Source organism: Pyxicephalus adspersus, chromosome 1 (genome assembly GCF_032062135.1).
Source record: "Pyxicephalus adspersus chromosome 1, UCB_Pads_2.0, whole genome shotgun sequence".
Lineage (NCBI taxonomy): Eukaryota > Metazoa > Chordata > Amphibia > Anura > Pyxicephalidae > Pyxicephalus > Pyxicephalus adspersus.
The window spans coordinates 115,575,803-115,590,927 of NC_092858.1; the positions used below are offsets into that span (position 1 = coordinate 115,575,803).

The window sequence follows — 15,125 nt, forward strand, 5'->3', positions numbered from 1 at the left end:
TACCTTCCCCTCCTCTATGGAAGATATTGCTTGCTTTAGCACCCCAGCCAGTGAGGAAGAAAGCACATGGGACTGGAAAGCACATCTCCGCTCCCTACCTACCAAGCATAATTTAAGTCAGAGCATCTGTAAATTGGAGGTTAGCTGCAAATCCGTGTTCCATGCCCTGCAACTCTCCCTGCAACAAGTAGCCAGAACCACAGCCGTTCTCCAACATACTTGCACAGAGCTCTTTTCGCAAGTCGTTTGTCACAGACGAAAGTCATTTGTCACAGAAGAAATTCTATCACGCCATGAGGCTCAAAATAATGCGCTTTTCACACTCTAAGATGATGCTGAAATCTGCAAGAGAAGGAATAATATTCCTATCAGGGGGCTACCGCAAACAGTACCTACCTCTGAATTGGCTAATGCCTCGTACTCCATATTCGCCAAATTGCTGGACATTCCATCTGAAGTTGACATAGAAATAGACAAGGTCCACAGAACCCCAGGCCCACGTAGCAGGGATCCACAGCGGCCTAGAGATGTCATATGTCAGAATAATTTTTATCATGCTAAAGAAGATAATATGCGCAAAACCCATGAAGCACACTCCATTGAGTATGCTGGAGTGCAACTACAATTTCTGCCTGACCTGTCAAAGCATACACTCAAATAGCGAAGAGCCCTCAAGCCACTACTTTCTGAGCTGTGCAAACAGAATATCCTATACAAATCAAGACTCCCTTTTCATCTCATTGTTCGCCATGGTGGCAAGAACCATGTCTTTTGTGACCCCTCAGACCTACCTCAGTTCCTGATGGATCTTGACCTCCCAGATGTGCTTTAAGAATAGTCAACTGCCGCTTGTCTCATACATAGAGGTCCTACCGCAGCTACTCATCGATCCAGATAAACTTCTTCTGCATCTCCCAACATGGCACCTGACCGCCTAATGACGTCTTCCTCACCACCTCCAGTTCCTATTCCTGAAGATCACTGAAGCAAGATGGGTTTCTCATTTTTAATCGCTTTTGCTATTGCTTCTCCAGTTGTCCAATTTCCTTTTGGTTCCTCTCTTGTTTCAGCCTTAAAAGCGGAACTTCTTCAGTTTTGCCTGATTGTTTTTTAACCCTCGCATTGGCACCTCCTGATTGACATCGATTCACCAGCAAAAGTTTGACCTCAGCTTTCCTCTATATCATCATTAGGTTTACAAGGTTACTGCATTTTATTTCTCCTTGACCTGCCCGGAGTTAATTTTTGGGGGTGTGACATCATCCACTCCGTTTACCTGCTTCAGCTTTCCAAGTGATATAGAACTGTCTGGTTCAATACCCCCTTTGGTCCAGCGATGTTCATCAGGAAATCCATATGGACGATCATCCACAGCTCCTGCCTTCTCAGTTCATATTATTATGTCTTGTTTAGTGTAAATTTTACTTATGTACCTAATATTCTCAGATTAATGCCTTGATCTTTTTGTATGGTTATGACATGCACACTGGAACCCTGGTTTGAGGGTTTTGATGCTTTGATGATAAGAGGTGCTGGAAGATATATCTGCCTCAGTTTCAACATGCATTGCTGATCTTTGTTCTCTTGTGTTTTAAAAGTATTCTTCCTTGTGGATTCCCGGACCAGCATCTGTAGTTTAGTATGCAATATGTTATGTGGGACCCTTACTTGGGTACCATAACATTTAGGGGTGCTTAGCTGAAAACACATTTGTGTGTGGTGCAGCTCTGTCGGTTCAGGCATCTATATGGAAGAGTCATCTACATTTTAATCTAAAGTTATTGGTTGCCTGTTGCAATTTTGCACAATATGTTATTGCAGTATTTCCCTACATTTTGTACCAGTAATATATAATCTTTTCCCTGGAAAGGGGAAGCTCCAGTCCCGCCTTGAGTCGTCACTTTACCCACATAGGTAATCCTCCTACTTAGGCGGATCTTCAAAGTTTTTACCTTCCCCTTAGTCTGCTTATTGAGGGTTGGGATATTGGCCTGTCCCAATCCTGGAGAGCTCTGTCCTTGTCCTTGTGGGAACCCCTTCCCTGTTCTCACTCCATATAATACCCTCCTTCCCCTAAATCCTATTGAATATCGGATTAGTCAACTGGTAAATACTCATCCTAATTTTGATACATCTCAGTTTTCTATCTCCTCCTCATAACTGATTTCATGTTGTCATGGCGCAAATGTCCCAACAACCTCAACCTCAATCCTTGAAAATCTGCACTCTCAATGCCAAGGGGCTGATAAGTCCATCCAAACATAAATCCTTTATGGCCAACACAAGACCAAAGTGCATATCCTCTTGCTTCAAGAAACGCAGTTTTAAACTTAAAAAGTCTCTGCTATTATACTTCCTGGTTCCATAGTACTAATCCTGAAGCTAAGTCCAAGGGTGCCTCTATAGCCTTTCATAATTCCCTGCCAGCTCAGGTTCTTGATACCATTTTAGACCCACAGGGCAGATATGTGTTTTTGAAATTTACTGCCTGGGGACGAACCTATACAGTTTGCGTATCCAAATACTGGGCGAAGACTTGATTTTGCTCTCAACCTCTAAAATGAATACCTCTTCTGGGAAAACTTCTGTTTCATACTCCAAACCTAATGTGTTTTGATCCAAACTTCAGGAGCTTCAATTGATTGATAGCTGGCATACTTTAAACCCCTCAACCAAAGATTACACTATTCTATTCTAATCCACACTATTCACGCATAGACTATATTCTTGTTAGCCACAGAGTGTTAGATTCGCACCCTACAGCGTCCTACTCTGATCATTCCTCTGTCACCTTAATTTTTCAAATACAAAACCTGGACAGAAAGGAATGGACTTGGAAATGTAATGACTCTCTGTTTAAAGACGAAGTGTGTGCCAATGCCATGAAAACCACAACCACTAATTTTTTCAGTGACCATGCCTCTGATTCTACATCACTCACTATACAATAGGAAGCCTTAAAAGCTGTCATCAGAGGTGTTTTAAGGGGGCACACCTCAAAAAGGTTAGATCTCAGGATATAGCAGATACCTCAAATAAAATTTGTACCTTGAAAACACTGCATAGGCAAAATATGGCCCCAGATGTTTTTTTAGAAGCATCTCCCTCAGCTATACAACCTGGCCCATCAAGAATATGGGGGCAGGTCCCCCAAGCTTGTGTATCAGTTTGGGGACAAATGTGGCAAACTTCTTGCTAAAGGGTTACATCCTAGAGCACCAGTCACCTATATTTCTTCCATCTGTACCCCTCAGGGTACAGCCACCACTATTCCACAAGATATCTTACAAGTGTTTCCAGAATTATCCTCTTCGCTGTCTTTGCAGGAGTACATAGATTATACTACATTACCGATGTTAGACCATGATATTGTGTCTCATTTAGAAACACCCTTTACTGAAGAGGAGGTGTCTATCACCATCAAGACCACCCTAACAGGTAAAAGTCCCAGTCCTGATGGCTTTATTCCCAAATGTTTTTAAATTACACTCCCTTAATCTGATCCCATTCCTAACTAGGGTTTTTTCCTCAATTTCAGCAGAAATACTTTTACTGTCGCAAAGTTTGGAAGCCAATATTACGGGTTTACCTAAACTGGGCAAGGATCACTCTATCTGTTCTAATTATCGGCTCATTTCACTGAATAACTTAGATGCTAAGATATTCTCCAAATTATTAGCGAGCAGACTTTCACATTACATGCCATTTCTGATACATTCTGATCAAGTAGGATTTATCTCTGGGAGATAATACTATCAAGACAATCCTAGTAACACAAGCAGCCAAAGCTCTAAGGATTCCTATGTGCCTCCTTTCACTTGATGCAGAGAAGGCATTTGGCAGGGTAAACTGGGAATTTATGTATGCATCACTAAAACAAATTGGTCTGGGCCCTACTATGATTTCCCTCATTTTAAGTACATTTTGTACTCAGCCTCTTGTGATAGGGTGAGCGTAAATGGCTCACTTTCAGCACTATTTCCAATAAAAATGGCATCAGACAAGAATGCCCTTAGTCCCCCCCACTATATGCATTATTTATGGAAAACTTAGCAATCGCGCTACGTACAAATCCCAATGTTAGAGGCATACAGATGAGAGAGACAATACAAAATCTCGCTCTTTGTGGACGATCATTTATTATTTATAACCTCACCACACACTTCAGTTCCCTCCATTTTGAAGGAGTTTGACAGGTTTGGTATATTAAATAACCTTAAAGTCACTTATAACAAATCAGAACTGCTTAGTGTCTCTCTCCTACAGACCCAAATTAACTCCATAGGTATTAACAATACCTTTAGGGTATGTAATGAAGCTCTCAAATACCTCAATCTCAAAACCTAATCTCAAATATATCACATTACGTCATACCAAATTATTTACTTATAACTATTCATCCTTACTCAACAAAATTCAAACAAGCCTCAAATATGATTCTCTACCCCTGTCCTTGTTTGCCAGAATCAACTCTCTTAAATATATTTTGTCCCACATACTTTATCTTCCAAACTGTACTGATACACCTCTCAACCTTATACCTACGTAAATTCCAGCAACTCTTCACGTCCTTTATTTGGAAGGTAAACGCCAACACATAGCCCTTTGTTCATTGCTCAAACCTAAAGCTAGGGGTGGAGCTGGTGTACCTGACATCTTCTCATATTAAAGGGCACGTGTACTAATAGGAATAGTGGACTGGTTTCACAATAGAGACAAGAAAAGCTGGGTGGTTCTAGAAAATGCATTATCTCCTTTAGACCTAAGATCCCTACCATGGATAAATTTTGCACTGTTAAGCCCCAAACCTTCCCTCCCTAAGGTGACTTTAGATCTTTTGCGTATTTGGAATAATCTTTTATGAGTCAGGAAGATTTCCTCTAAGATAGGTCCCATGACTCCGTTCTTTGACAATCGGGCCTTTCCCACTGCAATGAATGCAGAGCGGTTCTTTATATGGAACCTTAATGAGCATAGACATCTCCATGATATACTGTCCAATGGGCACCTCCCATCTCTTTCCTCCCTAAATATCAGATATTGTGGCAATTCGCCCCCTTGGTTTCATTACTGACAGCTTTCTTCCTTTATGTCCATATATAGAGATAAACACATCTTTCATAGAAGCCTGACTGCTATGAAGGAGATACTAAAGTTCTTTGACCGCCCGTCTCATACTATCTCCCTATTATATGCTATCCTTTGTCAGTCACATTCCACGTCTAAATTTTTGTTATACACTAGATATTGGGGATCGGATCTGGATATCCATATCTCTGATTCTAAATAGTAACAGGTTTTTATTTTGACACACAAGCTTGCATGCCATGTAAAGCACAGGAGACAGTAGAACAGTCTATCTGTCACCTATGGGATACAATCATAACAGATTATAATGTACTGATCGGTTCAGACATCCCTAATAACACCAAAGTGGCATCATTATCCATGATTCTAGGTTCGGTTAAATCTGCCAAAGAAAGTATGATACGTCATTTTTTAACAGCAACCAGAGTGGTTATTCCCAGGTTTTGGAAACAAAAAAACACTCCTTCCATGTTGGTAGCTGAGGACAAAGATCAATATGAAAAATATAAACTGATGTAGTAAGCTTGGGATTGGTTTAAGGAATCCCCTGCTTTAGTTCTGCTTTAAGTTGCCCAGTCTACCAATGGCATAAAAATGTGAAACATAGTTTAAATTACCATATATATATAAATAAATATATAAACCCCAACAGTTTGTGGAATTGTTGTTCATAATTATCTAGGATAGCAAAGACATGGCATTTATAACAACGAAAAACAAAAATACTCACAACCACAATGTCCTGGCTCAGGTACCCCCTGACTCTTCCAGATTCATATTGTATCGAAAAGCCTGTTTCATTTTTGATATAGGTATAGGATTTGGAGGAGTCATAGCGGTTATGGGACACTGTTATGAAAGAATATTGTTTTTTAGGAATAACTGCACATTCATATAAACACAAGTATAGTTAATACTACATACAATGGCAATGAGTTAATTTATTTAAATATGTTAACCTAAAAAAAAAGGCTGCTAAAATATATAATATATGAATACAAATATGTTTTTCTGGGCAGTACAAATATATATACTGGGAAGTACAAATACAGGGGTACCTTAGTATAGGTCCGCTTTGGAATAAGTCCAACTTGGTGTAAGTCTTGTTTGGACATGAAAAATCTTGCTTGGTATAAAACCTTTGCTTAGTATACAACCTTTGTGCTAGAACTTGTATGGGTCAAAATGAGTCACAACACCACGCATTACACTTATTTACCTCTCTTGAGACAAAGGCACGACTGCCCACGAGGGTCAGTATGTCAGTTGCCACCATTCAGTGAACAACCCGCGCTATAACTCTCTGTGAATTACATAACATCTCCTCCTCCTCCCTTCTCAGCACCATCCTAGTAGGCACTTGACTATTCTCAGCAAGGTAAAGTGAAGGTAAACTTTCATTTATTTCATCTAATTGCTTTTGTAATTATGTATTTTAGTATTAAGCAGTGTTTAAATTATTCTATACAACCCAACCCAAACAATGTATAATATGCCATTACCAATAGGATTTTTTTTCATGGGAACAGATTAATCATTTTCCTTTTATTTCTTGTGAGAAAAGTTTGTATTGTATAAGTCCTGTTTGGTATAAGTCCACGGATCTGGAAAGGATTAAGCACCTATACCAAGGTACCACTGTGAACTGTATACTGTATAATCTGGGCAGCACAAGGGCTCAGAGGTTAGCACTCTTTGCAGCACTGGGTCCCAGGTACAAATCTCGGCAAGGACTCTATTTGCATGGAGTTTGCAGGCTCTCCCCATGTTTGTGTGGGTTCTCCGGTTTCCTCCCACATCCCAAAACAAAAGCAGTTAGGTTAATTGACTTCTCTCAAAATAGACCTTAGACTGTAATAATGACAAATGATTTTAATAAGGACATTAGATTGTGAGCCCCTTCGAGGGACAGATAGTAACATGACTATGCACTTTTATGCTGAATAATATGTTGGTGCTAAATAAATACTGTATAATTATAATTTTTTGGGTGTAATATACTCTTATATATGATATACTCCTATAAAACTTGGAGTATATTTAATATACTGCCAGTTTTATGGAATAAAGATATATTGGATTCAGAATATGGTACTCAGAATACCATTAGACAAAATGTTAGTTAAATGTATTTAAACAATTAACCATAAAACCATACTTGTAACAAACACCCTCTCTCAGCCCACAACCTGTGTAATTTAATAAATTCAGGTTTTATGAACTGCAAACCCCCAGATTACACAGGCCAACATTTCATCTTCATTTCATCGTCATTTTAATCAGATATAATTTTATGTGGGCTTTGTAGTGTATTTGCGGATTTCAAATCTGTGTTCACATTCACTTTCTGTAGCATGACTAATTTTTGTGATGCAGCTAATTACACAGGTCAACAAAAAATTAGTTTTGATAATCATCAGAAACCACAGCAAACCTTTCTAAATCAGTTTTTCAAGCAGTTTTTAGGTCTGTTTTCAGTTTTTCCCTAAGACATACACGTACCAATTGTGTGAAATTCGTTTTAAATAGCCTTAACATATTACAACATTTAACAGTTTTCTTTTTATTAGGTTAGAGACCGCACTAATTGCAATTGATTTCATTTGTTATCATGTCTAGAAATTGCCTAATAATCCAGACAGTTTCTGTTTTGTGTGGGTTCATTCACAACGAAAGTACAACATCGCCAAATAACCACAGAAGATAAAAAATTATATTTCGGCTGTCCACTTGGTGACCGGGAAAAATCTTGGGCTCCACATGTCATCTGTACCAGTTGTTCTAACGGAATGCATGACTGGCTAAATCGGCAAAAAGCAGCAATGCCATTTGCTATCTTCAAATCCCTACACAGTTATTGTCCCACTTACATTTCTGACATGGTTAAAAAATACTCCCCCTGCCGCTCTCTCCGCTCCTCAAATGACCTACTAATGACTTCCTCACTCATAACCTCATCACATGCAAGGTTACAAGACTTCTCTAGAGCTGCTCCAATTCTCTGGAATGGTCTTCCTCGTCCTATTCGGCTTGCTCCTACTTTCTGCTCATTTAAAAGAGCGCTCAAAACCCATTTCTTCAAACTTGCTTACCCGTCTTCTTCTGTCAACTGAAACCATCACTACTTCCCACCACTACATATCTCCCATCATATTGTGTGTGAAATTCCCCCACCTACTAGATTGTAAGCTCTTCGGGGCAGGGTCCTCTCCTCTTGTATCACTGTCTGTATTAGTCTGTCATTTGCCATCCCTATTTAATGTACAGCGCTGCGTAATATGTTGGCGCTATATAAATCCTGTTTAATAATAATAATAATCCTGATGGTGTGGAGAGAACCGCAAGACCATCTAAATCACTGTTATTTTTGCCCCATCAACCAAAGTGGATTTTCAGGTAAAACTAAGCACAAATTGTATATCCCAGCCTTGATTTTGCAATTAGGCCTGTTCCCGATGATGATTGATTGCTAGTTCTGGTACCGCCACATGATGGACTTGCTTCTGTAGAAGGTGATGAGGAATGCACTGGAGTTGCAGCCAGTTATAACCCAAATCATCTGATCCTGACTACTTGGCGTATCTTCATTGATTCCTCTAAAAGAAGCTAGAAAGCAGCATAATGGTAATTCCAAAACATATTTACCGATTGTCCATTCCGTTTACCTAAACGAGTCCTATGATAACGTGAAGTTACTACTTGAAGTAATGTAATATAAAGCACACCAGTGGAACATCTGTGGGGATCTAAAGGTCATTGGCTTGCTGATGGGAATGCAAGGAGGATTCACAAAATATTGCTGTTTCCTATGCCTGTGGGACAGCACATCTACAGGAGACCATTATGTCAAGCGTGATTGGCTACCTAGAGATACCTATAATCCCGGAACTAGCAGTGTAAAGTTTCTGCCTCTGGTTGATCCGCATAAAAAATGTATATATCAAGTTAGGCTTGATGAAGAACCTTGTAAAGGCCATGGGTAAATCAAACTCCATGGGTTTTCAGAACCGTGTTGAGAGGTCTCCAAACATAATTACTGCAAAAATGAAGTAAGGGATATTTATAGGGCCACAGATCAAGTCTGTTTTGCAGGATGATGTTTTCAAACAATCTCTCTCAACAGCTGAGCTAGAAGCTTGGGATGCATTCAAGTAGCTGTGTGAAAATTTCCTGGGCAACCATAAGTCTCCTGCATACAAGGAAGGAGTTCAGAATCTGCTTCATTCATACCAGAAGCTGTGTTTTCGCATGTCATTAAAAATACATTTCTTGCACTCACTTCTAGAATTCTTCCTGGAAAATCTTGGTATGGTGAGTGACGAACAAGGAGAACGTTTTCACCAGGACATTCAGTTAATGGAGCACCACTACCAAGGTTTCTGGAATGAAAGTATGATGGCTGACTACTGCTCGATGCTGTACCACAACAATCCAGACAAAGAGTACACAAGAAAATCATACTCTAAGCATACCTGAAGAAACAATGGTACCTAACTGACACTTTTCAGTAAATCATTACCATGGTGTGCCTTATTTTTCTTCACACTGAAGATGTATTAACATTTACTTCAATAGTACTTACGTTTTAGTACAAAATACATGCACATACAATGTTAACTATAATAGTACTCATAACTCAGGAACTGTACGTGTTATGAAAAAACTGAAAAATAACAAAAAACAAAAAAAACTGATTTAGAAAAATTTGCTGTAGTTTCTGATGATTATTAAAACATTTTTTTTGTTGACCTGTGCTATTAGTCAGCATAAAATAAGGAGTTCACCGAGACCAAACTAGGCATGTCTGAGACTTATAGTTCACCAGGCTAAATATGGATTCCTGAGGCCTAGGAGACTAGTTCTTGGTCTGAAAATGTTCACCATAATGATCTGGCTGCAAGTCAGCAAACTACTACTTCATACAGCATTGTATAGTGGAAATATAAAAAATAGTTATTAAATGGGTTTCTGAATACAGCTCAGAAGTCAATTTACAGTCAGAGGCCACTCTACTATCATTATTTAATTTTTTTGACACATGGAGACATAAAACTCAAACTTTTACAATTCGTGTTGTACAAAAATATCTGATATGGGGAAATATATGACCCTGGTCTGTTGTACTTTTAACCCCCCTGGTGGTATTCCTGAGTGTGGCTTAGGGTGAATTTTATGCACCAAAAGCAGTAACCCCAACCCCGCAATCCAGTGGCGTTCTCCAGCGATGCAGAACGGCTTCTGTGTCCCCTGGCATCGCATCCCCAGTGTGACCGATCGAATGTGTGAAGCATCGGTATGCTGGGGAGGCGTGGCCTGGCGGGAAATTTAAAAGCAGATTACATTGTAATCTGCTTTTAACAAATTGTTCACAGTAATAAAAGTAAAAAATCCAAGTATTAAATAATTATTTCTAATTTCACAATAAAATTGCACCCTTGTTTGGACAGATTTCATTGTTTTTTATTTGAATAAATTATAACATTAAATTTATTGTTATTATATTATTTTTTATAATCATTATCTATAATTATTTATTATATTATACTTTTTAACTTCAAAAATATTATCATTTTCAGACCACCAGGGAGGTTAAAGACCCTAAAAAGAGACGCTTTTACATTTAAGGGGAGATCTGACATTAATGTTATCCCCAATATCACAATCACAAACTAACATTAAAATGAGATATATATATATATGTATATAAATATATAGAAGCTGTAGTTGGGTCTTTAAAGATTTGGAAATAGCTGTGATATGTTGTGTAGGAAGGAGTACAATGTCCCATCTTTAAATGGTTGGAATACCATATTAAAATCATCATCAGAATTACTAAAAGAATCAGAGTATACCAGTTTGATCATTTTGGAAAATTTAGATTACATTACATTAGAGCTAGTGTGATCTGCATCAGTCAGATCATGTCATGTTAGAATTATATATCTGATATTTTTAAATTACACATTGGTTATTATTTTATTAATAATTATATTAATATTATTATTAGTAGAAAGGTGTTTCTAAGAATGAAGCTATGCCCTTTGGTTTAGTTTCTGCAGTGGTTAAATGTATGCTGTTGTATGTTTTAACAGAGTATGCAGTGACTATTTTGTGGGTTCTTTTTTTAATGGAGGGGAACCAACACATTTGTAGATGGCTGTATATTTAATTTAGTCAATAATTATACAGTAGCCTGTTTTGTCCTATCAATGTGTAACAATATAGAAACACAGGTACATAGTAGTTATCACACCATAAAAGGAACCTTCTTTAACCTCCCTGACAGTAATCCCGAGTGTGGCTCGGGGTGATTTATCCATATCAAAAGCGTTAACCCGCAGGAACACTTGGGGTGGATTTGCCAGGGAGTTTTTCAGTCCTACCTGGTCCCCATTTTCCCGTGGCATCCTCCACCGATGCCCGTCATCTTCTTCCCCGGGAATCCTGGCAAGGCATCGCCAGGCAACAGAGATGCCAGCTGACATCTGCGTCCCCGGCGTGTGAATGTTGGGGATGTGAGGCCAGGGGAAGCAGATGGCGGCCAGGCAGTGCTAGCATGCCGCTGGAGGGCAGGACCCTGCGGCTGAGGACGGGACTAGGCGGGAAATTTAAAGTAATAAATATTTTTAATTGTACCGTTTTGACATGTAAAAATAATTATTATTCAGGCCACTAGAGAGGTTAAATAATCAAAAAGATGACTAAAAAAAGTATGTCAAATTTTGTTACCGGGTTAACTTATGTGAAAGTCTTCTGATTGAATATTAATCCTCAAACTGATTGGAGTCTTCAATGTTTTATATGTAAAGTTTATTTGCATTTAATTATATATATATATATATATATATATATATATATATAAAATGTGTGTGTGTGTGTGTGTATTTACTACCTCCGGGTTACATGCAAGATAGAGACTGAAGGTTTGTTCTTAAGTTGAATTTGTATGTAAGTCAGAACAGGTACATTATTTTAATAATTGCAATTAGGACAGATGTTTGTCTCAACATAATATTAGGCAGCATGGTGTTAGTTACTGTATAAAATACTCACTGTGAGCTAATCACAAACAAAGCAAAAAAAAAACTTTATGCAGCCTAGACATTCATTAACTTCTGGAACAAGCTGTGCTTTGATATGCAAAAAGAAATACCTGCATAGTTTGTCTTGGTCATTAAAGAGTTACAAGAGCTTCCAGAAGAGCTCAGTCCCAGCTGTATTAAGCAAAAAAATTCTTCTGCAAGTCATGCAAACTGTTGTGTTTATTGCTACAGTAACCTAAAATCTGTCAGCAGAATATATTCAAGTATCAAATGACAACTTCATCCCACCATTTATTAACTGTGTTGTAATTAGTTTAATGAGGAACCAACACAGGAAACTGGGGTTTACAGCAATTGAATACCCTTTGCCCTTCAGTTCTTTACCTAGAATGGACACTATATACAATATATACTGTATATATTCCAGGTTGAAGCTAACTTTAACAGAGAAAGTGTTAAAACCACACTGAATATCAGGATGCAGTCATCATACTCCTAATTTCTTCACACTGGTACTTTCTAGCTGATAGCAGACAAAATCCAGTCGAGAACATGGCCTAAAGGAAATATATGCAAACCATTTAACCTTTGCATAGGATTACTAGTTTTATTTTTACCCTGGTCCTGTTACACTCTGTTAGACTTCCTTTCCTTGTCATTTTCACAACTAGGCTAACATTTTTCATTTTCTCATTTGAGTTGTTTTCTCATTCACAGGTCAAGGTCATTGTTGTAATCATATATATCATTAATAGTCATTATTTATTATTTGATTATAAAGGTTATTCTAACCCCATATATGATTTATAAAATCAATAAATGTTACCTAAACCTAACTGTGCTATCCACAGGCAACTCGTCCCATTCAAAAAAACTGGGGATGGAATGTGTAGCTGGTGAAGCACTGAATTCTCTATGCCCAATGGAACAGAAAGTGCTTTGTACACTATTTCCCAGTGCTAATTATGCAGATTTACCTACATCATGTTTTAGTCTATATTTGGATACTCACTCTTCAACCCTTTGTCTTTTTTATTCCACATAGTTATGGTCCTCTCTCACCACTGCTCTCACTTTGTTCTGTGCCATTGTTCACAACAGTAAGGCTGGAATTGTTGTATTTTGTTCTAATATCATTGTTATATTGAAGACATTAGTTTGATCATTTTTTCCTACCTATTTTGTGTTTTATTTGCTTCATTTACCATATATGGCTTTGCTGTATATATATATTTTTTTAGTTTGCAGTATTTTTTTGGGCACATATCTTCCCCTTGCACGTTTTTTTTGGAACATATGTTATTTACATAAACTGTAAAAAATTCCCTTTTCTATAACTCTTCAGTAGCAAAGCTGGTTTGACTGCACACTTACTACACTAACAATACCCAAAACGTGAAGCTACAATACAAACTACCAAAAACTTACCAGCAGATTTTTAAACTCTAAAACGAAGCAAAAGCATACAATTGTTTTGCAAAGTTTGGATAAAAGGCAAGGAAACATTATCATTATTTTTAAGACATTACACAGTGACTTACCACAGGCACTATAAAGAGGAGAGCAATGATGAGATGGTACCCACAAGTTGGCCGATCCTGTATCAAATACAACCTTAAATATCTGAGGTGGAGTACCAATGCTGATTTCACCAAAGTACTGAGTCTGCAAAAAAAAAAAAAATAAATTTGTCAGTACTCTTTACTTTGTATGTTTACTGTAATGTTTGTACAAAACAATTGCTACATTAATTTTACTCTGAGATCAAAATAAAACACAGTAAATTAAAATTCATGTGTTAAAAGATAAAAAAAAGCTTTTACTTTAATACTTTCTTTCAGTGTAAAGCTGTTTTTTACAGTATTATTTTCCCATAAATAAATGTCTTTGGTAAGAATGGGTGAAAGAATTTAATTTTAATTTTAAAGTGTTACAAAAATAATATATTTGAAATATGGTTGCTAACTTTTTAAATAAATCACAAAGCCCTTAAAGACAGTATTCTAATCAAAATTGCTAAAGGGAAGGGGGTTTTGGGGTCCTTGAAAATATTTTTCAAAAAGCATGCAGGTTTCTCATAAAATAAATATCTTTTTCTATATTGTGTACATGTAAAATCCGAGAGGACATCTTGGCCCTGTCATATTTGAATACATCTGTTTGAACAGAAATAAGGATTTTTCTGTCTATCTGTTGATTAGTTAATTACATATTTAAAATGATCATTCTGTTTTTTTTTGTTTTGTTTTTTTTTGTTTTTTTTTTATTGGCATTCCACGATTGTCTTATTCCACAACTGTAGGAAGCGGAGGGGAGGATTTGCCAGCCAGGCGGCTCTGTGCCACCAGTTTCAAACAAGAAACATGGAATACTAGATGAATCTTCAAGGACTCAGGACGTGTAAGTTGAACAGCAACCAGGTTAATGACCTTCAGAATAGGGAAAGGACCAAAATAAAGACACTCCTCCAGTAGACCAATTAAAACAATGACATTCCCAGGATAATAGGAAAATGTGGAAATGGAATCATCTCATAACTTAAAAGTTCCTGATGATCAGGTTGGATGGTTGTTAGCAAAGGAAGCATACTGGCTGACCCAAGGTTGGGCTGGAGGAGCAGACAGAGTTTGTTGGCAGCCTTCCAATTGCTTAGCAATTTGCTTGCACAGTTCTTCAAGTGCCAAGTTGTCTCCAGAAGCCAACATAATGGCTGTGACTTTCTGTTAGGGTCTCCTCGGCAGGTTGCATGAGATCACATTAGTGTAGGCAGGGAGTCTAAGTGAAACCTAGTCTTCACCAGGGCACCCTGCAAGAGGTGATGGGTTGGCAGCCTTGGAGATCACTAGGCTTTTGCTGCAAGGTGTCCTTAGGTCACTACCCTTTAGGCTCACCCCATCTGAGAAGGAAGGATGGAGAGGCTTCAGTGAGGAGACAGGTGGTGAGAGAGGGGGACCACAGTAAGAAGGGGTCAGAGCTGAGAGCAGGCAGGTGTAG

General features: G+C 38.0%; 1 protein-coding gene across 1 annotated transcript in view; it reads right to left on the reverse strand.

Moving 5' to 3' along the window:
* Positions 1-14,836, reverse strand: part of REN (renin) — a 44,898-nt gene extending 30,062 nt beyond the window's left edge. Inside the window, exons 1-3 of the mRNA XM_072411575.1 lie at positions 14,721-14,836; positions 13,673-13,830; positions 5,819-5,937 (exon numbers count right to left, since the gene is read on the reverse strand). Coding sequence (XP_072267676.1) covers positions 5,819-5,937; positions 13,673-13,830; positions 14,721-14,836 — 393 coding nt within the window. The remainder of the gene's footprint in view (positions 1-5,818; positions 5,938-13,672; positions 13,831-14,720) is intronic.
* Positions 14,837-15,125: the final 289 nt, after the last annotated feature.